Source organism: Fusarium fujikuroi, chromosome FFUJ_chr08 (assembly GCF_900079805.1).
Source record: "Fusarium fujikuroi IMI 58289 draft genome, chromosome FFUJ_chr08".
NCBI classification, from domain to species: Eukaryota; Fungi; Ascomycota; class Sordariomycetes; order Hypocreales; family Nectriaceae; genus Fusarium; species Fusarium fujikuroi.
The window spans coordinates 166,947-192,751 of record NC_036629.1 but is presented as its reverse complement, the minus strand read 5'-3'; the positions used below and the strand labels follow the sequence as shown (position 1 = coordinate 192,751).

At 46.4% G+C, this 25,805-nt stretch overlaps 11 protein-coding genes; 2 read left to right on the top strand and 9 right to left on the bottom strand.

Annotated features, from left to right (window-relative positions):
• Positions 1 to 46: 46 nt before the first annotated feature.
• Positions 47 to 1,445, top strand: FFUJ_14012 (related to monophenol monooxygenase; the record flags this gene model as incomplete). XM_023581363.1 has 7 exons in its annotated part: positions 47 to 153; positions 239 to 398; positions 458 to 471; positions 521 to 600; positions 651 to 797; positions 846 to 902; positions 949 to 1,445. The coding sequence occupies 7 exons, from the start codon at positions 47 to 49 to the stop codon at positions 1,443 to 1,445; spliced, it is 1,062 nt and encodes a 353-aa protein (XP_023435140.1).
• A 164-nt stretch (positions 1,446 to 1,609) lies between these two features.
• FFUJ_14013 (uncharacterized protein) lies at positions 1,610 to 2,616 on the bottom strand (the record flags this gene model as incomplete). XM_023581362.1 has 2 exons in its annotated part: positions 1,610 to 2,441; positions 2,492 to 2,616. 2 exons carry the CDS (start codon positions 2,614 to 2,616, stop codon positions 1,610 to 1,612), a joined length of 957 nt encoding a protein of 318 aa, XP_023434071.1.
• Positions 2,617 to 4,525: 1,909 nt separating this feature from the next.
• FFUJ_14014 (uncharacterized protein) lies at positions 4,526 to 5,558 on the bottom strand (the record flags this gene model as incomplete). XM_023581360.1 has 3 exons in its annotated part: positions 4,526 to 4,849; positions 4,940 to 5,176; positions 5,364 to 5,558. 3 exons carry the CDS (start codon positions 5,556 to 5,558, stop codon positions 4,526 to 4,528), a joined length of 756 nt encoding a protein of 251 aa, XP_023434070.1.
• Positions 5,559 to 8,796: 3,238 nt separating this feature from the next.
• On the bottom strand, positions 8,797 to 9,893 carry FFUJ_14015 (related to aldehyde reductase II; the record flags this gene model as incomplete). XM_023581359.1 has 4 exons in its annotated part: positions 8,797 to 8,996; positions 9,048 to 9,173; positions 9,221 to 9,580; positions 9,635 to 9,893. 4 exons carry the CDS (start codon positions 9,891 to 9,893, stop codon positions 8,797 to 8,799), a joined length of 945 nt encoding a protein of 314 aa, XP_023434069.1.
• A 451-nt stretch (positions 9,894 to 10,344) lies between these two features.
• Positions 10,345 to 11,594, bottom strand: FFUJ_14016 (related to bacterial leucyl aminopeptidase; the record flags this gene model as incomplete). XM_023581358.1 has 4 exons in its annotated part: positions 10,345 to 10,581; positions 10,629 to 10,933; positions 10,981 to 11,392; positions 11,442 to 11,594. The coding sequence occupies 4 exons, from the start codon at positions 11,592 to 11,594 to the stop codon at positions 10,345 to 10,347; spliced, it is 1,107 nt and encodes a 368-aa protein (XP_023434068.1).
• A 919-nt stretch (positions 11,595 to 12,513) lies between these two features.
• On the bottom strand, positions 12,514 to 13,306 carry FFUJ_14017 (related to GTT1-glutathione S-transferase; the record flags this gene model as incomplete). XM_023581357.1 has 3 exons in its annotated part: positions 12,514 to 12,834; positions 12,892 to 13,012; positions 13,074 to 13,306. 3 exons carry the CDS (start codon positions 13,304 to 13,306, stop codon positions 12,514 to 12,516), a joined length of 675 nt encoding a protein of 224 aa, XP_023434067.1.
• A 653-nt stretch (positions 13,307 to 13,959) lies between these two features.
• Positions 13,960 to 16,245, bottom strand: FFUJ_14018 (uncharacterized protein; the record flags this gene model as incomplete). The annotated part of the gene is made up of 1 exon (XM_023581356.1): positions 13,960 to 16,245. One exon carries the CDS (start codon positions 16,243 to 16,245, stop codon positions 13,960 to 13,962), a length of 2,286 nt encoding a protein of 761 aa, XP_023434066.1.
• A 578-nt stretch (positions 16,246 to 16,823) lies between these two features.
• On the bottom strand, positions 16,824 to 18,729 carry FFUJ_14019 (uncharacterized protein; the record flags this gene model as incomplete). XM_023581355.1 has 2 exons in its annotated part: positions 16,824 to 18,090; positions 18,140 to 18,729. The coding sequence occupies 2 exons, from the start codon at positions 18,727 to 18,729 to the stop codon at positions 16,824 to 16,826; spliced, it is 1,857 nt and encodes a 618-aa protein (XP_023434065.1).
• Positions 18,730 to 19,821: 1,092 nt separating this feature from the next.
• Positions 19,822 to 22,115, bottom strand: FFUJ_14020 (uncharacterized protein; the record flags this gene model as incomplete). XM_023581354.1 has 6 exons in its annotated part: positions 19,822 to 19,957; positions 20,006 to 20,320; positions 20,477 to 20,600; positions 20,654 to 21,293; positions 21,749 to 21,988; positions 22,035 to 22,115. 6 exons carry the CDS (start codon positions 22,113 to 22,115, stop codon positions 19,822 to 19,824), a joined length of 1,536 nt encoding a protein of 511 aa, XP_023434064.1.
• A 175-nt stretch (positions 22,116 to 22,290) lies between these two features.
• Positions 22,291 to 23,670, top strand: FFUJ_14021 (uncharacterized protein; the record flags this gene model as incomplete). XM_023581353.1 has 4 exons in its annotated part: positions 22,291 to 22,456; positions 22,500 to 22,793; positions 22,831 to 23,207; positions 23,263 to 23,670. The coding sequence occupies 4 exons, from the start codon at positions 22,291 to 22,293 to the stop codon at positions 23,668 to 23,670; spliced, it is 1,245 nt and encodes a 414-aa protein (XP_023434063.1).
• Positions 23,671 to 24,540: 870 nt separating this feature from the next.
• FFUJ_14022 (uncharacterized protein) lies at positions 24,541 to 25,197 on the bottom strand (the record flags this gene model as incomplete). Its single annotated transcript, XM_023581352.1, has 1 exon — positions 24,541 to 25,197. One exon carries the CDS (start codon positions 25,195 to 25,197, stop codon positions 24,541 to 24,543), a length of 657 nt encoding a protein of 218 aa, XP_023434062.1.
• Between the last annotated feature and the right edge of the window lie 608 nt (positions 25,198 to 25,805).

Sequence of the window (25,805 nt, the reverse complement as noted above, 5' to 3'; positions counted from 1 at the left end):
TCATTAGACTATATACCTCATAATTGACATTTCTTGCCTTTTCAGTATGCATGTTGCATCTCTGCTAGCTACCGCTCTTCTTGTTGCTGTGCCAGGCTCTTGTGCACTTACTCACGATTGCGGCTGCAAGGCTCCTCTCGTTCGTAAAGAATGGTAAGCAACACCGACGCTGCACAAAGAAGAGACCTTCTGACTTCTTCTCCCTTCGGACTGTTAACAAGACTGGCTTTGTCTGTAGGAGAACATTAAGTACCAAAGAGAAGCATGACTATATCGGTGCAGTCAAGTGCCTCGCGACGAAGCCCTCACAGACTGGAAACATCTACGCCGGCGCCAAGTCCCGTTACGACGATTTTCAAGTCAGCCATATCGTGAATACTGACTTTATCCACTACGTTGTAAGTTGTCGCCCGCTTTCGCATCTCTTTGAGATGTATCTGCTGACCTAGCTTCACAGGGGTTCTTCCAAGCGTATGATCATCGCCATATCATTCTAATGTCAGGAGCTAAAGAGAAACAGATGGCATCGGATGTTCATAGCCCAGTATGAGAAGGATCTTCGAGATCTCTGTTGCTATAGTGGTGGTCAACCGTACTGGGGTATGTCTATCTCAACAGGATATTTACGACAGCTAATGACCTGAGCCTAGACTGGACACTTGACTCTAACTCTATGGAGGACTTCGAAAGTTCTCCCATCTTTGACGCAGAGACAGGCTTCGGAGGTAACGGCGTTTTCATCGATATCAGTGGCTGGACAAACGTCACTCGGCAGGTCTCCGGCAGGACAGGAGGAGGTATGCCATGACACTTTTTCGGGACTGGGAAGCGCTAACGTGAAACAGGCTGTGTCACCGATGGTCCATTTGCCAAGGGACAGTTTGAAGTGCATGCAGGTCCAGGTTTGTCGCTATGAGCGCCTTTAAAGCAACCGACTAACTGTACAAGACAACTCAACTGCTTACAAACCACGTTGCCTGGCACGCGACATCTCTGTTGAATATGGCATCTCAAAGCTCAACCAAACCGTAGTCGACGGGACCCTCGAAGCCAAAGACTTCTTCGAATTCGACCAGCGCGTCCAAGGCGGCGTCAGCTCTGAATCTCAAGGATATCACGGTGGTGGCCATCTTGCCATTGGCGGTAGCCTTGGCGAGATGGGCGACATGTATTCTTCGCCTGGCGATCCTATCTTCTGGCTGCATCACACCAACGTTGACCGACTCTGGGATATATGGCAGCGACTGGATTGGCCTGCTAGGAAGAGCGATATCAGCGGTCCTGATACTCAATATGCGTATCCGTATGATTTCTTTGGGGATAAGGCGTATAAGAACATCACTCTTGCTTACGTGATGGACTTTGGCAATTTGCTTCCTGATAGGCGATACGTCACGGTTGAGGAGGCTATGGACACTCGGCGACTGTGCTACACCTATGAGTAATGGTCAAAGATGGCATGGAGACATATTGTAATGCTTGTTGATTATATTTGAAAACATTAACTATTACAGAATAAAATGTAAAGTACTGTGAAGTGAGCTCATGTAGACATCAAAGCTTATGTCATAGAGCCTGCAGCATTATATCGTGAAATAATAATCCCCGCTTAGTTCTTCTTTCCGCAAGCAACAGGGAAAGCCTGGCCCTCAAAGTCGTGAGTCTTAGTACCACTGGGAGTAGTAACAGAGAACTCGAACGCGGAAACAGCATTCTTGTTACCCATGACATTGCGAACAGGGTAGTGGCGTCCAGCGATGAGATCAACGTGGCCGCACTGAGTAGGGTTGTTGAAGTGATATCCAGTAGCAGTGAGGACAAGAGCAGGAGCGTTGGGGTCAGTCTCGCCAGTTCCGCACTCGAAAGCATTGCCCTGGCCGAAGTAAAGAGTGTTGGCGTTGTCAGCAGTAACGCAGAGCTCGTAGGTTCCAGTCTCGGGAGCCTGGTAGTAACCGGTGTAAACGAGGGTGAAGTTGTTGCCGTCAACCTTGATACCACCAGCGAGAGTGCGGTGGTAGCCGATGTACCAGGCCTTTCCAGCGTAGGCGGAATCAGGGAAGATCTGGGCGTAGCCGGCAAGATCTTGCATGTAGTCCTGGGCGAAGTACGTCTCGCTTGTAACCGAGGAGTCGAGGGGAGTGAGATCATCGGTGATGTAGTATGAGGGAGGAACAGACATCTCGTCGTTACCGTAGCCGCGCTCGAAGACGTTCTTGTAGTAGTCGACGTTGAAGCCGGCGGCTTGGCATCCGGGCTCGATGGCGCAGGGGGTAGGGACTGGGACGTTAGTGGTAGCGGATGTAGCGCTGGTCTCGACGGCAGCGGTCGTAGTGGGGACCTTGATCTCGGTTGAGGTGGGCTCGTCTGTGCTGAGAGTCTCAATAGGAGTCTCCACAGTGCTGGTCTCAGCAGTAGTGGTGGGCTGAGGGATAGCTACAGTGCTTGAGAGTTGTTAGTGGGTATTGCTGAAAGGGTCGGATTAATGTCTTACCTGCTGGCGCTCTTGATGACAACTGTGCTGGAGATGACAGAAGCGGGAGGGTGAGGCTTGCAGGGGCCTGCTTGGGCGAGGCCGATAACGCCACTGAGGGCAATGAGGGTCTGAGAAGCTCGCATTGTGAATGGTGATTGAAAGAGTGTATTGAGATAACGAATGACGTTCACTAAAAGTGAGTAAAGAGCGAATACTGCAAAAGAGTGCGATAAAACAAGAGACTGAGCGATAAAGACCGATGACCAAACAAAAGAAATCACCGGAACCTTGTTCCATTTATACGATCTCGTCTCATCGTCTGTTTCCTTCACGCTTCGACTACTATCATCCCATATAGCGTCTCTTATCCCGTTTCATTTCAGCAACCCCTGCAACGGGGAGCCAAAGTCAGGTCAGAACCCCGCTGTTGTTCTAGCGCAGCCACCGTTTTCTCCGTCGTCTAGGCCGTCACCACCCCATTCGACGGTGAATCCTCGTATTACTGTTAAATTGGGTGGAACTGTTTTCCACGTGGAAAGCTGAAACACGACGGCGGGAGGTGACATTTTCAACTCCACTGGATGCTCGATAAGCGGACGTCGCTTTGCTACTGGCCGAGCTGGTCGCCGGGTTTAGCGAGCCGGGTACCTGAATGCTACGGGGGTCCTTAGTGGAGCGGTTTTATAGGGTAGGGAAGATCTCAAAGGGGGAAGCGTTATTCCGTCGCGTGCGATTTACTTACCTATTGCGTGGTATAGCAGTTCCCTTGCATAGTTATAGCTCAGTTGATAATTATCTATGAGGACGAATGGGACTTATAATAAACGTAGCAGAACTCCATAAACATTATAAGCGATCCGATAACGATGTTTTGCTGTTCATGCCCCGCAACGCTCGGTCATTCGTCGCTCGGCGCGCCGCCGTTCTTCCGTCTTCCAGGCCGACAGTGGGTGAACTGCACGAACCCTCTCAACGTTTGGTGACGCTAGACATTTAGACTCCGGTGGGAGATAATTGCCAAGATGTTGCTTCTGAAAAGTTCGCCCACATCCCGTTCTCGTTTCCATCGACAAAGGGCCCCTGTTTTCGGATCAAATGTGCCGACCCACGCGAAGAAGACTTGATCCGGGACAAGGTTGTTTCTATCAAAATGCCGTTGGCTGACCATCGATTGAAAAAGCTTCCACAATACAATGACTTACATCTCGTATCTAGTACCAATCCATCTTAACAAAGAATATTATTCCCAGCTCGCGACAATAAACATCTACTGTAAAAAGGATAACGTCTGATTCCGTACCTGTGCATAGGTATTTCAAAACGTTCATGGTTAACGTACTAATTAGCAGATTCATTTAGGTACTTGATCTACTTTAGGGTAGCTCGGGACTACGCACGGAACTGGTACAACGTTTAAGCGCACCAATCAATTGCAATGAGGTCACCCAGAACTGGAGATCTATTTATATCACAGAACAGCGTCCTTATCTGACCTAAACATGCTTTGCGATAAGGCTGGACTGCGTACAGTTACAGGCTCAGAAGACGAGAAATCGCGACAGGGCAGATAAGATCAAATACAGAACTGAATAAGGTCCTTGTTTAGTAATACCTGAATGTGGTCAGATTATGAATCAAATGCTATGGACGCTAAGAAACACTTTTATTGTGCCATTGCATGGCTTGTACATGGACCCAAGACCCTTTTGATACATTGTCAACCTACTGTGGGCGAAGTGCAGTCCTCTCGGACTCGCTCTATCGTCCTTGGATATACTGCCTTACGGTCTTGCCCCAGAACGCCGCTGGGACTGCCATAGCTCCCATGACAAACATCAAGACAAAAATGAGGATAGTTGGCTGTAAAATATGGCCCTCCTGAACCCAAGGTGATATAGCAGTTCCAATCCTGAAACCGAATATATTTCTAGTGAATAACTGAACTGCGAGTGCCGCTGCTGCCCATCGCGGGAAAGCCTCGGTGATCCAGAGAGTGAAGGCGACGTTGCCGGTGAGATAGCTTATGATGCTGATTGCCGAGGTGATGTAGATCTAGACTGAAGGCCACTTGTTGACAAGGGCGAGACCATTGAGAAGGACGCTTGTGAGACCGGTAATGACAGGGATGGAAAACAGAGCCAGGTAGACTTCGGCATGGCGGATACCGCCTTTGCGAAAAGTATAGCATCGCGTGAACCAGGAAGCGAATGGTCCTGTGAGGGGGAATGCGAGTAGAGAGCTAATGATACCCGCGACACCAAGCAAGGCATTAATGCATCTTATTTGGTCATCGCCGAACGTGTGGATCAGCGCAGATGGCTGGGTAAGGTTGAGGAAGATGATACCACTAAGGATGATGCCGGTAAGTAGAGAGACCTAAAAGGTTAGAGGGTTAAGGATGCATAGAAATATCTGTCCATATGTTGCAAGCATAGACTCCTACTTGGTCCCAGGTGCTCGCGATACCTTTAAGTGAGACCATATTGACCAAGAAGAAGGTAAATCAGGGAGAGGCTTGTCGTTTCTGATAAGCTTGATCTTATCCCAACCTCTATAGACCTCAACCTTCTTAGAGCTGCTCTGAACCAGGACTCGACTATCGAGTGTGACGGGAGGTCGGAGGAAGTATGTCTCGGGGACACAGAAGAGAATTAAAAGGAAGGCAAGGATGCAAGGTGCAACCCAGACTTTGTATACACATCGCTAGGTTAATGCCGTATCGGTTGTAAAAGGGAGGATTAACAGAGCGAGTTTGATGAGGGCTGAGCCTGTGCACCAGAATAGTGAGAGTGCACTAGGGCGTTCGTGAATAAATGTCGCGTTGATGAGGATGAGGATGAACTGGGATAGTTAGTAAGGCCTGTGGCTGGGTGGATATCCGTTGACTTACCATCCCGGTCGCTGATCTAGCTGCGAGGCCTTGTAAGCTGAGGGCGGCAATCAATTGGCAGAATGATCTAGTGTAGCCAGCCCAGAGAGTCGAAAGAGTTGTCAACACAGCGGCGCTAATAACAATAGGTCGTCGTCCAACTGCCGTCGATAGCGGAATGCCGATCAGGTACCCCAAGCCAGTGAAGAGAGTCATGGCCGACGATAAAGACTGCACTCCAAAAGGACCTATAGGCTAAACTTAATTAGCATTACCTTAAAGGTTAAGACCTACGAAATGCTTTACCTTGTTCTTGAACTCCTCCCAATTGCCTGGAGTAACAGCCCCGGCAGATTCAGCTCAAATGACGCAGCTATCGAAAAGCACTGCAGTGCCAAAAACCCTATTAGCCTCTTGGACTACGACCACGTCAGCGGATCGCGGTACGATTTACTCGGAATCGGCAATTTCAGCACGCGCCTATTGGAAGAGACGAAGAAAACACTGCCAGCAGTGGGAACAGACTCGCGCTTCGCCGCACCGATCGAACTCGCCCTTGACTCCATGACGAACTAAAATGCACGTTAAAGAGAAAATACAGGCTGATGGAGAGCCAAGAGATCACGACCCTAGGGGGAAAACTGGACCTTTATTCTATTCTACCCTAAGAAAGCTTATAGCAAACAAACTTTCGGTTCGACAGAGGGTTAGTTTTATCTAGGCTTAAAACAATTAGGTTCTAACATCGGATACAGGGAAACCGGCCACCCCCAGAAACCGGCCACCCGCTTTTCAACCTAACCACCTAATTTATAATATCTTAATTAATTTATAACTCTACTAATTTTAATTATATAGATTTATAAATAGTATTAATTAATTCAAAATAATAAAATTTACTAAAAAAGATATATATACCACTCTTTAGATAGTTTTAGAAGGAGTTTCTATAAATAAAGCTACAGTAGCTTATAGTATAAACCGTTTAACACTCTAAGCCTATATTAAAGGGGCCATAACACTAAAAGAAGCTTATAAACTTAAATAAAAGCTCTTAGCTATTTAGAAAAGAAGTCTAAGAGATTAAATTATAGTCTAAACTAACCTAAGATATCCTATATTGCATTAATAGGTCTAACACTTTATAAGCCAGATTGTAATATATAATAGCTTCCTAGAAGGCATTAGAAAACACTAATTAAAAGCTTTTCTAAATAGAAATAAAAAAGTAAAGACTTTACCTAATAAGTATATAGATTTTAAGAGGTTTAATAGAGCTTTTATTAAACTTATTAAGGCCTTTTTTATATTATTATTAATACCTGCAGTTTAAATAATTAAGTAGAAAAATAGATATAATATTAATAAAGTTAAAATAATAGAAAAGATAAGACTAAACGGTTTATTCTTTAAGTTAAAAGATAAGAAATTAGTACTTATTTATTAGCCTGGTTTAAGGTCTTAGATTACAATCCTTAAGTATATCTTAGTAATAGGGAAGGTCTTAAGACCTTTAGTAATCTTTAAAGGGAAAACAGTCTAATAATAGTATTTTCTAGAGAATTTAGACTTTCTAAAAGCCTAGGAATTTACTAGCAGTAAGAAAGGCTAGATAAATAACTATATAGCACTTATTTAGCTTAAAATAGTATTTATTCTATTAATAAAGCCTAAAAACCTAAAAGAACCCTATCTTCTTATCCTTAATAGTTATAGAAGTTATATAACTAAAGACTTTTTATTTAAGTGTTATAATAATACTATATTTATACTTTTCCTTTTAGTATACTTTTTTTATATCCTTTAGCTGCTAGATATTGCAGTCTTTAGACTGTTAAAGAGGGCATATAGGAAATTCCTTTTAGATCTTACTTCTATTGCTAATTTAAGCTATATTAGCAAGATTACCTTCTTATATACTTATAATAAAGCTTAAAAAGAAGCTATTATAAAGTTAAATGCCCTAGCTGGCTAGAAAGTAACTAGACTATAGCCAGTTAATCTAGTAAAGGTCTTAATAAACCTAATAATTACTTAGATTCCTAAAATACTAACTCCTATTATTATAGCTATTTTCCCGGTAAAAGGAAAGAATTCCTATCTTCTAATAATGCCTCAATTATTTATATAGCTTTATTAGGTCCTCTAAGCCGTCTTAAGTATTATCTCTAATAACCTGGCTGTTAGGCTGCTTTTCTATAAGATTAGCAATTAATTAAATAGTTATAACTTCCTTATTAAATACTAAAAAAGAGAAATTATAATAATGCAGTTAGAACAAGAAGAATATTTACCAAAAAAGAGGAAGAAAGTTATATATAATAGAAACGCTAAGTTTATAAAGGTTCTAGCAATTTTAAAGGCTTATAAATAAATATAAAAAGTATTATAACTAAAAAGAATATTAAAATATATCTAAAAAATAAAATTTAAAGATCTTTATATTTAGTTTTATTTAAATATTTACTAATATAAATTTTATTTAATTAAAAAAATATAGTAGTAGTTAATTAATTACGTTTCTAATAATATCTTATTTTTAGTGTTTTATAGAGGGTGGCCGGTTTCTAGAGGTGGCCGGTTTCCCCGTATCTGACGTTAATGCCCGTTAGGCTAATCGCAATTTGCTTAGCAGGCGTGTTTAGGCGTTAGACGCTAAAGAGCGGAGGGTATTTATTGGTAGTGTTTTATATTTAAGTTTATTAGAAACCAGGGGCTTCCTGATTCCAAACCGAGGGGCCAATGGGAAAGGTTCCTGCGTCAATTGCCGAAGAGTCTAAGTCGACAACAGCATGTCATGAATTAATAATTATTGGCTTAGAAAGGAAGGACGTTGCGTTTCAGTGCCGAAGCCACAAAAGCTAATTTTGCAGTTAAGTTCAACGGGCACTAAGGGAAGTCAATTAATACTCCGGTTAACTTTTGTAATTACAATGCGTCGTCATCAATTTTCGTATCTCAATGACTGAACATAATGAATAAGAGAGAATGAAGTTATGGATTTGAGTTTGGGTTGCGACGTGGGCATGTTTCCCCCAGTGCCGATCACAGCAAAGATTTGCATCAAGGTACAAAGCCGAGCGCGACAGATAAAACGGAGATTATCCGCTATATGTTTCGTATCGCGCACCAATCAGCAGTCAAAAGTGTGATTTATAATCTAGCCGCACTTCTCAAACTTGAGCACGAGACTGTGCACTTGGAGCGTGCGGTACGCGTATCAGCCTCGTTTACGGCAACCCGGATGTTCCGTAGTCCAAATAACTTTAAATATATTCCATTAACGATACTATCTCTTTACTTTTGTTCACGCGTCAATAAGGTGATAACCTCCTGCATAAAAGCTTCTGGCAGCTCGAGCCAAATCCTCACTATTCAGCCGGATGCTCTCCTCCAAGGACGTGAAACCAGGTTCGCCCAGCGCCTGCAAAAGTTGAATGCATCTAAGCCTCGGCTATTCGATATCTGCTAGATAACGCATGGCCTGAAAGTCTTTGACAAAAGTCCTGTCAGGGTTCTGCGCCCGTAGAATAGCTAAGATTTGGTCTAGGTTCCATGTTTCTGCCCAAGGGAAGATCCTTTCCCCTTGTACATCTGGCAACAAAGTGGCCGCAACGTGAAGCTTCGCATCATCTTGAACATCGATAAAATATTCTGCATAGGTCAGTTATGCTTCTTGACATAATTCATGTTCATGTAACTTACGAGGTGACGCATTGGTCAGTGACTCGAGAGCAGTGCCACTCCATAGTGTCCTGATGAATCCTGATGTTGAAGGGTATCCCTGATGCTTCCAATCCAAGCTCTTGCCAAAGTTTGTGCTAGGAAGTACTGTCACTGTTAGCGATGCCATCGAATAATTGATACGGACAGCCTACCTGTGTTGACCACCAGATCTGAACGACGCGTCATATCGTTATGATAAAAGCCCCAAACGGCTCGCTCCGCCTCAACCTTGCTAGCGGCATACGCAACATACCATTCAGGTGCCGAGGCTGAGTTCTGTAGGATTACAAGTGCCTTATCGTTCCAGGTATTCGAGTCCACTATAACCGGCACTTCTGCTTCGGGAAAGACTGCCGCGGTTGAAGAGCTGGTGTACACAAAGCGCTTCACACTTGGCTCATCGTTAGCTGCTTTCAGAGCGTTCAGGGCACTAGCGATGGCGTCGGGTATCATGGTCCCGGTGCCGGAGTTGAGGCCTAATGGGGAAGCGACGTGAACTACTGCTGCAACGCCTTTAGGAACGTTAGTGCGTGGCAATGAGACTGTTTTTTGCCAATTTCGCTTACCTCTTATTGCTTTGTCAAAAGCATGAGGAGAACTCAAATCAGCGATTGACCAGAGTGAGAAGTTATCTTTGCTGTACTGCTGATGGAACAAGTCTTTTATCCATGCCGCCTTGGTAGCATCGCGGGCTGTTCCTCGGACTTGGTATCCGCGTTGTAGAAATTCGTTGGCGACGTGGGAGCCGATGAAACCGTTTACACCAGTGACTAGAATGGTAGATCCCTTTGGGATGGTGAATGAGGGATTAAGAATTGGTGACATTCTGAGTCTTTTTGATACTGATATTACTGATATTCGATGATACCGAACATGTTAACAGTGGATGAGAATCTTTTATAACATCGTGCGCACAATTGAGGATATCCCGAATGATGAAATCCACTAGATTCGGGATTCAGTGGATTACCGAGACCAATTTTGGCGTTGGAATGGCGTGCTTACACCTCATTCATATGACCTTCACCCAATCATACCTGGCCAGTGTTTCCTATTCGGGCTTGGTGTAAGCCAGCTCCAGATCTCGGATATCCGATGCTTGTCCGCGTCATATACAGTTAACAACTATAATTGCAGAACGTCAATGGTGGAGGTGGACTACATAATGTTTGACGATATGTGCAGTATCAATTCATAATCTATTTACATGAAACTGGACTATTGATGTTTGGACTGGCACTCCTCTCGGGGATGTCGTTGATTGATGACCTGCCACTTAAAGTGTAGTAGCAAAGCCCAGCTCATAAGCAAAGCCAAGGCAGATCTTGGAAAACTCAAGAACATGGCCGAAGTTGACGGTGTCAATAGTATCAGTGGTGCCGTGGATATAAGGGCTGCTGTTGTCGAAAGTAGACTCGAAAGCCATAGCCGAGGGGAAACCCTGGCGGGTAGCGGAGGCATGGTCAGAGCACCCATATCCGCACTTGGAGTCAACGGTAGGGAGCTTGGAGTACTAGTCATAGTTAGTCAAAGCCATGAAATTTGGAGACCAAGACTTACAGCAGCGACAACCTTCTTGAGAAAGGTAGTAAGGCCAGCATCGACGTTGTCGGTGAGAATGCCAACGACTTCGGTGGTACCGGGCTTGACGTAGCCTGTCATGTCCTGGTTGAGCATGGCCTTGACCTGGCGGCCGTCCTGCTTGTACTTCTGGAAGATAGCACCACTTCCGAGAAGACCGCCCTCCTCACCGGCGTACCAGTGGAACTCAATGGTGTTGGGGGCCTGGCCGGTTGAAACGCGAGAGTCGGTCAGCAGGACGCGGAAGGCCTCAAGGATGGTGACCGTTCCAGAGCCATCGTCGTCTGAAAACATTAGTGACTGCACATATAAAATGGAGGATAAGACTCACCAGCACCAGGAGACCTTCCAGTATCCGGGCTTCGGAGGTTGATAGAATCCTGGTGAGCACCAACGACAATAGTGGCATCGCTCTTTCCGGCAATGGTAGCAATAATGCTAGGCTGACGGAACGAGTGAGTGAACTTCTCAACCTTGACGTTCTTGGCGCCACTGGCAGTGATGATAGACTGAATCTGTCCAAACAGCCACTCAGCTGACTGTTGGCCGTAGGTGGACTTGTAGTATCTGTTCTGGAACTTGATGAACTCTGTCAGAGTGCTGCGCAGGTTTGTCTGGCTCAGCTTGGGAATGAGAGCATTGACGGCAGATGTCTGTGCAACGGCGCTGGGGAAACTGGCGAGGAACCGGAGGCTGAAGCCGGGCTCATCAAGGTCGGTGACATCGATGAAGGTTTTGTGTTCCTGTGATGGTCAGACTCGGTGAGAGATTGTGCGAGGACATGAAACGTACAGCTCTCAGTGCCCACTTTTCCTTTTCGGTGACCATGCGGACATCACCAGGTGCAAGCTCGATCTTGTAAAGAGGCTCAGCGCCCTTGCGGGGGTCAATAGCCGCGGCGTTTGACAGCCCGATGAGGGTTGCAAGAGCAAGAGTAGCACGCATGATGAGAGTTAACCAAAGTCTGTGATTTGAAGCTGTAGTGACTTGAGAGCTTGGCTAAACATCAACGTCGATCACGGAAATACCAACTTATATAGAAAACAGCGATCTTCCTCCGAAGGCTACGTTAGGAAGGAGCTGTAACACAGCCCATCAATCGTCACAACACTATTTGCTCCGTGACCTTTCGCGGCAGGAGATATATTACACCATACCGCCTATCACAGTTCATAAGTTCCGGTCCCTCAGATTAAGCATAACTGCGACTTGACCTTCCAGAATCAAACGTTATGCCGTTGACGCAAGGTTGCATTTGGACGGGCCGCTTGTGCATCGGCATTGCTCTTTGTGGCAGGTCGCTAACGCTAGAGGGGGACTTTGTGAATTCTTGGCGCTGGAGCGGGGTTGTGACCTTGGCTTGGAGAGTATCTGAGCGGTAAGTGAGGGTTGTGAGTGGTTGATAGGTTTAGACTTAATTGATATGGGGAGACGAAAGAGGAAGCTTAAATTCTATTGTTCCTCGTGTAGATTATAGCGCAGATAGTATCGTGTTGACAATCATTTTTGGGTCTTGCTTGAAGTGGACTTTCGTGCTGATTCTAGAGGTCTCACTACTTCCATAAACAGAGACAAAAGATCTTCAGGCCTATACGAGTCACTGGATCAGGATGATCATATGTTGATCCCGGTTTACACATAATCTGCCAACGTAAGGCTCAACGTGGTTTACTTTCGTTGTCCAGTATTGGTTTCCCCCCAGGACATTCGCCACGGTCTCGATTGATAGTGTAGATTAGATAATCCAATTGGCCCTTAATATGTAGGAACTGCAATAGTAGCCGACTAAAATCAAGATTACAATAAAACGTAGAACAAGCTAAGTACTATACCATATCATAGAGCGAGCTCTATCACCAAGGACCTACATTGAATATCCTGTCTTTTCCACCGCTGTCCTATAAGCCTTCCTTTCCTTGATATTCGCCAGCCATTTACTGATTAGTGGCCAATCCTGACTTTCCGTTCCCAGCTTCATGGCAAAAATGCACTCGATGCTAAAGCCCATCATGATATCTGCAGCAGTAAGACCTGTCCCGACAATGAATTGGCCCTTGGTAGGGCCTGATTCAAGTTCCGCTTCGAACCACTGCATTGCCTCGTGCACCCTTGGCGCAATCGCAGCCTCCAGCCCTGAAACATATTGTGCAGCCTCTTTTGGCATTCCCATACGGGCCATGATAATCTATTGGCGTTAGCGCATCACCTCAGAACATTGCAATGATAAGTAAGAAAAACTAACCGGAACAGCATTCATCATGAAAGTACCCTCGGAAGCTTGAATCCATTCCCGAACACTTGCTCTAGCATATGTTTCCTGAGGCAACAGCCGTGACGCAGAGTCATATGATTCGATGAGATACCTGGAACAATTAGTAAGCAAACGATCACCAAGCTTCAAGAGTGAACGATATATTTACTTACTCCACGATAGCACCACTTTCTTGGATTACCAGATCCCCATCCTGAATAACAGGACTACTTCCAAGGCGAGTTGGAATCTTAGCTTTGAACTCTGGCGGCGCTAGCCCATTGGCTGCCCTTGGCGAGGTGACCAATTTGTACGAAATATCCAGCTCTTCCAGGAGCCAGGCGATTCGGATCGCTCGGCTCGCGTTGAGGAAGTAAAGAGTGATATCTGGCTGCTTGGAAGACATTGTAAAATGTATGATCGATTGTAATTTTTGATAATCAATGGCTTGAGGCAATGCTGATTGCTGGTAGGCTTGGGAACATAGAGAAAGGATATCTGAGAGGAAGAGATCATATATGCATTCAATGATTCGGCTTGCGGCAGGACTATTTACCTCAGAAGTCCGAAATATCCGTCGTTAATCGGGATGATTACGCTTGTCCACCATAAGTCGGACTGTCAACCACGCGACTGCTCCACTGGTGACGCAGTATTCCAGGGATAATCTCATAAATATGGATGCGGATGACTAATGCCTCCTCGCAGTGTAATTGCCCCTCTCTTATAGCCTGTAGTAGCATGTACGGCTGAGCCTAACCGAGTGTCAGAAGGTACAGGCAGAGCAGCTGGAATTCGTGTTCTTGTTGTTAATTTTACGCTTAATAGCTATATGTAGGCTTGCAGACAAAGCGCTGCGCTGTGTGTATGACCTTGACTTATTTCGCATCTTTATAGCGGCTGCGCTAAGCAAAAGCAAAAGCTTCTGCAGAAGTTGTTGGCTGTTATGACGTATGTCTGCCGTAGCTAGTGTATTTTGGCCTTTAAAGCTGTGTTAATTCCAAGCACAAATTTAGAGGCTTGCCCAACCGATTGTATGAGAATATGCTGCCTTGTAAATCAAAGAATAACATAGGATGGAGACATAGGATGATCATATCGCATGTTGGCAGCAGTCCTGACACAGCATGGTATACACTCCCCCTGGCGCAATATGGGCGGAGGATCCCTCCATGCTCTGTTGACCAGAAGTCCAACGCATCTCGCCAAAGGATTGCCCGCAAGCCTACGTACGTAGACTTTCGGCGGAAGGTCTTCAGGCATAGACCCTTCTCCGTCTGCGACTGACACGTTGCAATTAATCTGATTCATCCCAGGACAATTGCGGTGAGTGCACGAGACTAGTCCTGAGTTCTCGATGATTTCTTTGAGCATGGTATATGCCCCAACTCGACAAGTTCCAGCAAAACTGAGAAAATGAAGGTCAACAAGCAAGCCGCTCGTAGACTCTTCAACACACAGCTTAACGTTCAGATCAGAGCTCCCTGTGTCCATGCTGAGTGTAGAAATCGACATATTACCACGCAGCTTCTCCGTAATGCGAGCCTGGTAATTGACCTTATACTCAGCGGTTCTCTGGTGTAACATGTTGTCTCGCGGGTCAAGATGTAAGAGGTTATTATGCATCGTGCTAGTTTTGTCTGCGATGAATGAATACTTCCTACCCGCTTTCGTCTGAATGATTCCAGGTACAACATGTAGGGTCATGATATCCTCCGGTCGATCTGACACTTCCCGCAAGATGTCAAAATAGAAGCAGATTCCCCCTACGGAAGTGGCGCTAAGTGCCTGGCACCCCTGGAGAGGGTAATGGCTGTTTGTATACAGAAATTGCGCTGTATGGTATATTGAAGCAAGGTCGAGACGTTCTACGAGATTAGAACAGCGGGCTCTATTATGCCTAGCGATTCTAAATCTCTCTCCGAAACTTGAGTCAGCCATAGCCTCGCGGGAGTGAAGTTGATATATGAATATTAAGCCAGAGTGGTAAGGCTTGAGATCTGCGTGAATTTGAAGAGCTGAAACATTCCAGGTAAGAAAAATAATGGTTTCGGCCAATGTACCAAGGCAATAACTCCATGAGTCCTCGGAGTTGGAACATCGGTAGCACTTGCAGAAACCAGTCAAGTTCTCGTATGCTCTGTCATATGCCTTAACAGAATCGTCAACGGACATGTTCATGTTGCGGCGAATGTAGGGAAACAGGCGGGAAAGCTCAGGAAACAACGAGGTGACGGAATTCGCAAATCCAATCCCATATTGACTTTGCCGGAAACCAAACCAACTGATCCCGTCTTCACCATCCGATATGCTGCTGGTTTCCGAGTTGGTCAAGCCTTGGAAGACGAGTGCGGCAGCCCCGATTAACAGTCCAAAGTCCTCCTTCGCCTTCAGAAGCTGCCCGATGGGTTCCCCAAACGTCGTTGAAAGACAACGGCCCCACTGGATGGTGCCAGACATAACGGTATCAAACCGCTGCTCAGGGCTTGACATGACGTTGTCAATCGAGTTGATGAAGTATTCAGTGCTGCTGACCTGGACCTGGGGGGACTGTGCCGTTTCGTATATGACCAGCAGACGAATTGAGTCATAGTTGGTTGTGGACTTGTAGATCGTAGCATAGTCGGCACTTCGAATCTCGACCTCCAAACCGAGGAAGTAGAAGCCAATAGCAGCGATCCATCCGCAAGAGCGACCACCCGTAAGTGTTACCGAACTCAGCACACCCGAGGAAACACGGGCGACAGCGAGCAAGGCTTTAGCGACATCTGCAGCCTCGTCTGCGTAAGTCTCGCTCACGTGATGACGATGGAATGCCATGAACTGCTCCGCGATGCATGCAAAGGTCGTCGACCTCAGAGTTCCGGAACAGGCTTCTACCAGATTAATCCATTGACTAGCAGAAGGTCTTAGATCCTCCGGGGCGTCGCAAGCATCGGCCAATCTGATCAGTATCTCGGCGCAGGCCTTTGGAGTATGGATTTCAGAAAGACACGCACAAAGTGTCAGGCATGTCAGCCCTTTGTGGGTCTCTGCCAGGACTCGGACTATGTGCTTGATGCCGAATCCAAACCAGATGGCGTCTCCGATAGCAGAGAAGCTCTTCAGTTCGCCAAGTGCCTTGATGAGACGTTCATGTCCGGTGGTAGACAATCGGAAAAGCGACGACATTTCCTGACCCACGACGATCGTGAGGGGAGAAATATCGGCGGCTGTAACGCGTGCGAGAATAGAGATGGGCACGGAAACGGACATTCTGGCGATTTGGACCCAGTCAATAGAGCCTTGCTGCTCAAACGGGCCCCCGGCGACAACCGCAGACGAAAGGGTGAGAGTATTTGCCATAGTCGATATTTGTCCAATATTGAAGCAGATGGAGTTTGTCAAACTTTTCTTACAGGTACTGTACTACTACTGCTACTGACAGGTTGAGTTGGCACTGAAGTTAAATGGGCTTGGTGTAATCAGAAATGGACAAGACATCATCAGATGATGAGACGACCGTGGCGGCAACAAAGAATTATGAATTGGAAATGTATTTTCAACCTGTTCTATGATATGGCAAGTTCTGATTGGTTTAGATTTAAATTATGCCGTTACACATCATCACCCGGTAAGCACTAACACGATTGTAATTCCTATCATAGGTCACTGTGGAGAAGATGGAGAGAATACCAGGACGCCTTGCATGCGGCTGAGCGTCTGGCTGCCTAACACTCTCACCCCGCTTTTTGAAATCTATCATTGTCTTATGGACCGCAGCTTTCTTCCGACCTTTCATGCAGAGTTGAGAAAGTATTGTTAACACGAGTCCCATCTGGCGTTAATCAAATGGTTTAGCCATCTTGGACTACAGCTATCGGGTGTAGGGATTGCAGAATGGGCTATGCGATGTACTTGAGCTGTGACTTGGACGACCGAGGCTAGCTATGATATACAGCCCGGTAACTAGCAAACTTCCATCCACCCAAAGCAGTCCTTTCTACAGTCACGCGCGGTCCGTCACCCCCATTTCTCTCTTGGAACATATGATCTACCTTTTCCACTGCAACCTCCCCTTTATCAGCCTCGAAATGCGCCGCAACGAGCGCAGTAATGCCGAGTCTCGCTTGTACGTCTCCAACATCACTGCTTGAGGCCAAAAATGCCCGAACTGTAAGAAACAGTCCAAGTATCACAAGTAGCAAATTGGCAACCAGTAGACATGCAAGGGGTCCCTTGGGAATCTTAGCTACCAGCTTTGAGGATCGTGACTGAGCCTCTTCGGCTGGCGCAGAGAGTAAAGCTCCTCCGATTGCACCCATGACGGTTCGACTGTACGTTTCCGCAAATTTGTCGGCTACCTCTTGTGCCGTGTCGCTCTGCCAAACGTCAAGACTTGTTTGTTGGAGGACATATGAATCGCCGACGTGAGTATATCCTTGAGTCCCCATCACAATATTGGTAGTAGATGCATTGCTCGGCGAGTATGAAAAAGATTTGACGGATCCGTTTATCGAAGTGTATCGCCAGTCAAGGACTTTAGTACTACAAAGTAATGCGAAAAGAGTTGATCCGTGGAGACCGCTGGCTATGTCAGGGTCGTCTATCAGACCTCTGTTGGGATTGCGGCCCAGATTCTGATTGACGCTAACAATGGCGGTAAAATAGTATGGATTTGGCAGCGATACCAGGGATGAAGAGTTCTTCTTCATTGATGAATCGGTGAAATAAGTGAGAACCATTGAATTTACTAGAGTGGTCGGTATAACTCCCTGGACCGGGCCAAAGTCGCAATTATAGCTAGCCTGGGGGCCAATAATGCCGTCTTCACTTATGCAATGCTTTGTGACAACCTTGCATTGGGAGGAAGCTCCGAAAGATGACGCCGTATAGTCTAGGTTGGCATTTTGGTTGGTTTGTCGAAGACCAACGAAAGCGTAGCTTTTGCCTGTAGAGTCAGCGACCTGCTGCACCATATTTGTACTGGAGACGTTGGCGAGGAGCTCGAGTGATGGTTCGCTATTGATCAGAAAGGTATTTGCTGCCGCACTGTTGAGAGTACAGCCGCCTTTGAAGGTAGTGTTGATGTTTGTGCAGTTCTCGTTGAACATGAAGCTACCGCTGTCGAATGTTGTGGGCGAAAACTGGGTGAGAAGAACTGTCTTGGTCACAAAATGCAACCATGTATCCGTCGCAAACACCAACATGCTTGACTGGCTCAGTCTCATTCATAACCGGTACAGTATTGGCTACTTACCTGAGAAGTGAGGCCAGGGCTAGCATCCAGGTCATGAAAGTTAATGGCTGTGTCATTGGCGCCCTCTTCCTTTTGGAGGTAAACAAATAGGTTACACAACTCCATAAGGCGCTTAAAGAGGCATTGCTCATGATGCGAAGAATGAGGGCATACTGCCGTGGAGTCGGCTGTCGGGTTCGATCGCCGCTCTGACTCGCCTGAATCAATGTCCTAGACACGGGAAATGAGACCAGAGTCAGAAGAAAAGGCAGAATGAGTGGCGCCATAGTACTAGACCACGACGCGACGATTATCAGAGTGGTGGCAGGGAAGTCAACATAGATAACATTGGAATCTGCAGATGCTGCAGATTGGAAAGTAGGTGAGTTGGGATTTTTTGGGATAACTTGGTAGTGAAAGACTAGGCCGAGAAGTAAACCAGAGAAGGCAATGAGAGGAATAGACGATATTATGCATGCGAGCCAAATTTCCCTGACGACCCCACGGATTCGGGCGGTGGGATTTGGAACCTCAGTGGTAGGCGTAGGTATTGTTGGTTGGTATGTATAATGAGGTTCAGGCTCTTGGCCATAGTGATTAGAGGACTTCATGATTGCAGGTAGTGCGGTGAGGCGCAGAAGCAACCTTGAAATTGATTGTGGATGAATGCTTGCATTTATTTGTCTTGCAATATTATCTTGAGGCAATTGGGTGGTGTCCTCGTATTTCTTTTTCCTTCTTTCGACTGAGTCTGGATTGTGAAATGGCTTCAGTGGCTGTCGATAGTCTCGCAGCCTGCTTGCAGCCTTGCCAGGGTTGAAAATCGAGAATTGGTCGCTGTGAGACAATAAATTCGCGAGGCTTGATGCTACCCTCCAATAGAAACTAGTGGAAATGGCCTGCTGTACTCCTTAGTGTCATTGGATCGGCAGTCAGCCCAGACACTGCGCACAGAGCCCTCATGATCAGATATTGGTTAAAGGTGGGTGACATTGACATCCTCCCCCCAGGCTACCGATTCACCTGAGCGAAGATTAAGCAGACAAACGTGGTCATTCAACACCTCTTCACTCCCAGCTCCCACTGTAGAACAACAATAGCACCTAAATTTGCGTGACTCTCAAACTAGCTTGGCACGGTCTAGAGACTCATTATTTGATTTATGCATATATGTTAAATTCGCGGGCATAAGCTTACCGGTCAGTCGTAGCTGAATGCAAGGGTTGACAGAGCTGAATCAGGGATTGAGCAGTGGACAAATCGGGAGCCTTCTTCTGTAGCAAGGCTAGCCATTATCAGTAAGACTGGCATTTGCCGTCCGCCACCAGAACCTCAGAGGGCGAAATTTGTTGGACAAGTGCTAGCTGGACGAACATATCACTTACAGCGGCGGCCGATGTGGCCCTTCTATCACCGGGTCGTAGGACTAGATCTATGTCTTTCGTAAAGGTTGTCAATTGCTTTGAGTATTATACCTTAGCGGCCAACTGATCGCTTGGTAACATATAGTAGAAAAAGAGTACTATCAGGCCCCAAATAATTAATAGAAGCCTGAGAACATTCGTCTGTAGAGCAGTATAAATTCTATTATTCTACACTCATATCTTCTGGATTGTATGTTGGCGGGAGGGGCTTTATACACACTGCCAAAGTATCTAGTTTATAGATAAAAACAGCGGATTGATGTGTCAGTTCACAATGCTCTAGGACCTAGATGACTTTTCTGTGTCCCCAACACCAATCTTACTTTTTCCCGGCAAACTAATAAAATCACCTCGAGGAATGGAACCACGGACAACGTTTGCATGATGGTTGATAGGTTGACCGACTTGCGGATTACTTAACAATGTCAGTAACAAGATGTATTTAGACCGTGATGCAACTGACCCGTTGTATTGCAAACTGCAGACCAGATCGCCTTGCGCGTTCATGACGGGGTCCTTGAAGAAGAAAACACCGGATGCCGGAAGCGTGAACTTTTCCTGTCCCTGTAGGCAGTTGCGAATAGAGTTAATATACCACTCGAAGTTTCTGCCAGCGGCCTTGTAACCTTTCTCGAAGCCCTGCCTGAAGTTTGCTAGAAACTCATAGTTTCCCTGAAAGGATGTGGTGGGTTGGTCAATGTCCACCTGGAATTGCAAGCCGCCATCCGTGACCTCTTGCATCTGGAATGTAACGGTCCATTTGGTTTCAGCTATGATACTGGGGATGGAGTGCTTGATTAGCGTCCAAACTTAGAGCTTTATATAACTACCAAGTTCTTTGTGGTGATATAAAGTCTCAGACACGTCTCGGAACTGGCTCTGTATATCGCCATAGAGAACTTGGTTTTTTTTCCCTCACCCGTAACAGACTTACTTCTTTTTAATATTTGGGTCGAATGAGCTAGGGTCGATTGTAAACTCAAATCTGGTCCATTGACGGCCTTCGTATACAATAGTGTTGGAGCCGGCAGTTGTGTAGGCTCTAGCGAGAGTCATTGCTGAATTATCCGTTAGTGGTTACAGATGGACAAACGGAGAGTCGGCTACCTACTATCTCCACTCATCCAAATCTCCACTGTTCCCTTGTGGGTGTAATCACGCAGTGAAGGCTCACGCCATTGCGTGTCCTGGTATCTCCAGACCTTGGAGCCTTTGGCAGGTGTACCTGTATAGGCATCAAAGAAATCTTTGGCACTTTGCGGCCAGTCTTTCCCGACGGAGAATTCTTGCTGTTTCAAAGCATATGTGGTCGAATCTTTGCTGGCGTCTTCGTGCCCGACGAAATATGTAGCAGTAACTTCCCAGTCGTAAGTGAAAAAGTGGTAATCTGCCCAGCATGTGACTTGGTCTATGTTCATAGACATGATGCGATTGATGGCTGGCAGCTTTTGATTGACGAAGGATTCCATGAAATTTGCGGAAGACAGGATAAAGGTCCCGAACTTGGATGGCGAGTCTGTTCCAGGCTTTCGGCCGTCTGTCCAGTTACCCATGCGTGTATCAAGTACCGCACCTCGCTCCGAGTCCGGGGGCGGTGTGTTTTGTCCTACAGTCTCAAGGTATAGCAAGTAGTTCAACCGGCCGTTACCGTTGAGACCTGGTGGAGCACTGGTGTTGGTCTCGGGATCTGTCCAGGGATAGGTCATGTAACGGACATTGTTTACTTCGAACGTGGCACGCTGGCTAGCTAGCTAGAGTATTAGTCACTGCCTGTTGTTCAGTATGGGAACAAAAGGACAAGGGTCCTACCCTTGGGGGCGATCACTGCGAAGCCCATCGATAGCAAGTTCGAATGCATCAAATTACGTGAAATATTTCCGAAACAAAACTCCAGGGTCCTTTGTTAGTCGGGGTGCAGGTCAGTATAGCTTCGAGAGGTCCCAAGCTTCCATCCAGGTGGGCGGTGTTGCTTGCCATCCTGGTCTATCATCCAGTCATTCTCCCCCCACTCACCGAACTCCTAAGACCCATCTCCCCAAGCCATGCTCTCCAGATCCAGCAAGAACTCCATTATAGAATGGTCAGGCTTTCCCTTTGCGGCACTGCGATCAAGAACTGCCTTGCCGCGAGGTGTCGTTTTGTCCAACGCCACGAACCCTGATGATTAGCGACTGAACAGCAAGTGATGGACATCTCTTGGACCTACCAACGTCAATTGAACTGTGACATGCCATTCTTCGATTTCAAGAAGTAGCTTTTCGGTGATAGGCTCACCCGTGTCGTCATCCATCTTGATGAAACGCCTGATCTGTGCTTTACCCGACTTCATCCACATACGAAACTTGACGGAACGAACATTGGAGTAGTCTGGCTGAACAATGACACAAGGCTCGCCAAAGATGACATTCTTGACCCAATTATTTGTGTCAAGATCAGAACGACGTAGCTATCTGGTTTCGGAACAACAAAGACGAGCTGGGGTATATCCGTACTAAGGCTGATAGTGTGGCAGAAGCTTCAGTTTGTTCCCTTCTATTATCCCCCGGCTTGTCCAGTTCCTTCTCAGCGGCCATTACCGCACCGCATAGTTATACTGGTCAGGCAGTCCGACAAATGGTGGTTTCCAACGATCAATCCGGGAATCTCATGCTGATTGAACAAACGGCTGACATTGGACTCTGGCGAAAGACGCCATTTTACCAACCCTCGTCGAACGAACCAACGCCTCTAAAGAGCTACACAATAACTATGAAGGCCAAGGACGACAAAGGCAACAGTTTATCTTCAGGAAGCGTCCGTGTCTCGGCATCCTCATCGATCAGCATAATCCTCAACGGGCGGAATCATCTCCTCACCACTGTACCAATGTGGTTGGATTGCGATCCGGCGGGCAATCTCGACTTCATTATTCCAAGTGATAGTCTTGGCTCACAGAAGCTGATTATTGATCAAGTAAGGTGTGACCAAGGCAACCAAGTTCTGGGAGTCTTTCATGGCGCCCGAGATCGCCAAGCTTGGCGCTGCCATGAGCCAACTCGGTCAGGACATAACTATTCTGTTCATGAAGAACGGTTCAATCAACGGTGACGACATCATCAAGGTTTCCAAGAGCATTGTCAAGGCAGGAATCGCATCCGTAAGGGCCATAGTGATAGGCCTATTAAGACTTGTCAAGGTCTTCGTTCAGAAGCTTTCCGAACTGGGCAATGCCGAGATAAACATCCCTATTGTCTCTTGGGTGTACAAGAAAAGTAAGTGGTGGTCATGCATTGACGCTTTTCGACGCAGTCTCCCTGATCATTGCTATCCCAACAACTATCTTCGCAAAACTCATAACTGGAAAAGCCCCGCCGACTTTCGCCAGCATGGATGCCAAACTCATCGAGGGCCTCATTGAGGGAAAGGGTGTGCCTGACAGCACGAAAACTGACTGGACAATCTTCTGCGGCGAGGTCGTTGTTGGCATCACGTTGACGTCAGGCGCTGTTAGTCTGATCAAGCTACTCTACAAAAGTGCTACTCAGGGACTGGACGATGTCCTCGACGAGCTGGATGAAGGACCTTCGTCTCTCTTTGACGTCTTTGGCATTGTTGTTGATATCATAGGTTCGTTGATGGCAATACCTGAACAGAATGATATGCCCCGGGCTGCGTACCGAAATGCAGTAAGTACCTTTGAATTAGTATCAGCGAAACCAAACTCCTAATCATGCAACCCAGATAAGCGCTATATCCTGCTTCCGAGGCTTTTACCATACATTTGCCTTCTTCGTCAAAGGAAAAAGCTCGGTGGAGAAGGTTGTCCTGGTTCTGGATCTCTTGACAGTCTTTGCCAATCTCGGCCTCTCCATCGCTGTTGGCGTTGAGGAAACAAAGGCAGCGGATTCATGGGAAGGTTATGATAAAGATGCAACAGAAACAGGATTCATAACCTCGGGGCTCAACACATTGGCGGGTGTTGCTTACTTCACTGCGTTTTTCTTCAAAACGAACCCGGGGATCTCGTCTGCAAGCGCAGCTGTGATGGTCGGGACGGTGGCGGCGGGAGCTGCGCTTGAGGGTATGGTCTTCAAGTTGCAATACGACAAAAGTAGGAAGATAGCACTCCCTAGCCCGCTTCCATTTTAAGTGCCAGTAGTCTCGGAGTAATGATCTTTTGTAAATCATCACCTATAGATCTGGAGACGATATTCCTTCTGGAGCGTTCTCTTTTCTTTCTCAGGTTAGGTCCAGCAATAGAAATAGGTTACATTCTCTTTTCCCCTACTGTCAGCCTTACATGAGACCATTAAGCCTTTAACCCTTGAGATAGAGGCCTAAACACCAAGGCCCCTACAGTAGGCCAGTATGATAGGAGTCAATATTAGAGAAGGTTTATCTAGCTTGCGTGTGATAAGACTTTCCCAATCCCTCTAAGCTAGTGTATAAAGTGCATTATCTCGATGGTATCTGGCAATAATTCAGGCAAGCAAGCTGAGACTAAATAATTATTAAACAAGTCTTTATTCCCTTACGAAAATGGTTTCAGCTATCTACTTCTACAGAGCCTTACCATTGGTGATTACCTTACAGTCGTTCAATCGCTGCATGCCGTCAACAAAGGTCAGCTAAGCAACCTGTGTTAGAGCCGACACTGCTACGGTTCATAAACAGAAGGACAGAAGTAGACTTGATTGATGGAGTCCATAAGAAAAATGATATTGTCTGATGATGACAATTGTGATCTATTCAGCTATCCTGCGTCGTTGGGTGATCAGATGATGGTGGTGACAAGAGCAAAATGTTGACCTGGATTTGTATTTTCAACCTGTTGACCTGTTCTATGACATGCCAAGCTCTGACTGGTACAAAGACGCATTCCGCCGTTACACAGAAACACGGCTCTGGGTTTCTTATCAGAGGTTATTGTAGAAAAGAGATTGAGACGGTATCCGTAGGGCACTTTGTATGCGGCTGAGCGTGCGGCTGTATGAATCTAAGCCGCTTCTAATTTATTTACTATACCGAGACCTTCGATCCAAATGGCTGAAGAGCCTGCCGACTGGCTTTTCGGGCATCCATCCTTTCAAAGTACGCCACCACGTTTTTGCGCCCAGGGCTCAGGACCCACTGAGCGACTTGCATAACCATCATCTTGAGCAGTCCATAAAAATGGATGTCGGCAGCTGAGAACCGTGAACCACATAGATATTCCTTGCCTTCAAGTTGATCGTCGAGGAGGTTTAGGAACTGGTTGATGGTGACCTTTTGGACTACGCGAGCCTCAGGTGTCGGGATTCGGTTGCCCTTGTAGAAGTCAATGGTGTCAGGGTCGTTCCGATACCAGGAAATAATAGGCTGAGCCAGTTCGAGATCCATCCTCCGAAGCCACATACGGGTCTCAGCACGCTCGAGCGCCGTGTCGCCGAACAGGGATTTCCCTCCCTTGGCGACCTCGTCGAGATATTCGCATATCGCGGTGATTTCGGTCAAGATGAAACCACCTATGTCTAGGGCTGGTACTTCGCCTCGTGGATTCAGGCTACGATATGCGAGCCGTCGGTTCTCTAGGTTCATAATGTCAATGGTCTGAACGTCGAACTCTAGGCCGCCACGCTCGAGAACGAATAGGCGGACGGCAAACGGATTTGGAGCTTGTGCGTCGTAGAGTTTCATGATTGGGAGATGTATCAGAGTTTGAGGGTGAAAAGTGCGAATAGACTTGCAGACAGATGGAGATCTGGGGTGAGCTGTTGCAGAGACAACAAGGTAAAGAATTGGAATTGAGTCCAAAGGTGTTCCGATTTTATATAGTTTTTTCCCCTCGGTTACAGGAAATAGTCGCCATTAAACTGTTCTTCAGTAGCACGTAAGGACTTTCGTAGTAAATGGTGTTAAGGTGCTTACATCCGGGAGGTGGATAAAGTTGGAACTGACGTGCATTAGTGCAACCACCAGGAAATGCTCATGTAACCCGAAAATTACCTGCGTCGTCTTGGAGGTACTAGCCTTATCACCGAAGGGTAATGGGAAATGAACATACCGTTCTAAAAAGTTTGCATGCATGCATAAGGATAGCCATCGTGCAATGTAGAGGGCTAAGCGTCAAACGGTCCAAGTCCAAGTGGCAATCCAACATGAGATTGTCCACGTGAGCAATTTTCTTCCACCAATTCCAGTAATATTTCCCATAGTTGTTTGTGGAACACCATAATTAACTTAGAAATAACGATCCAATGTAGGGAGAAGAATTCGTCGAATGCTATTTTAGGCTTGGCGGTGAC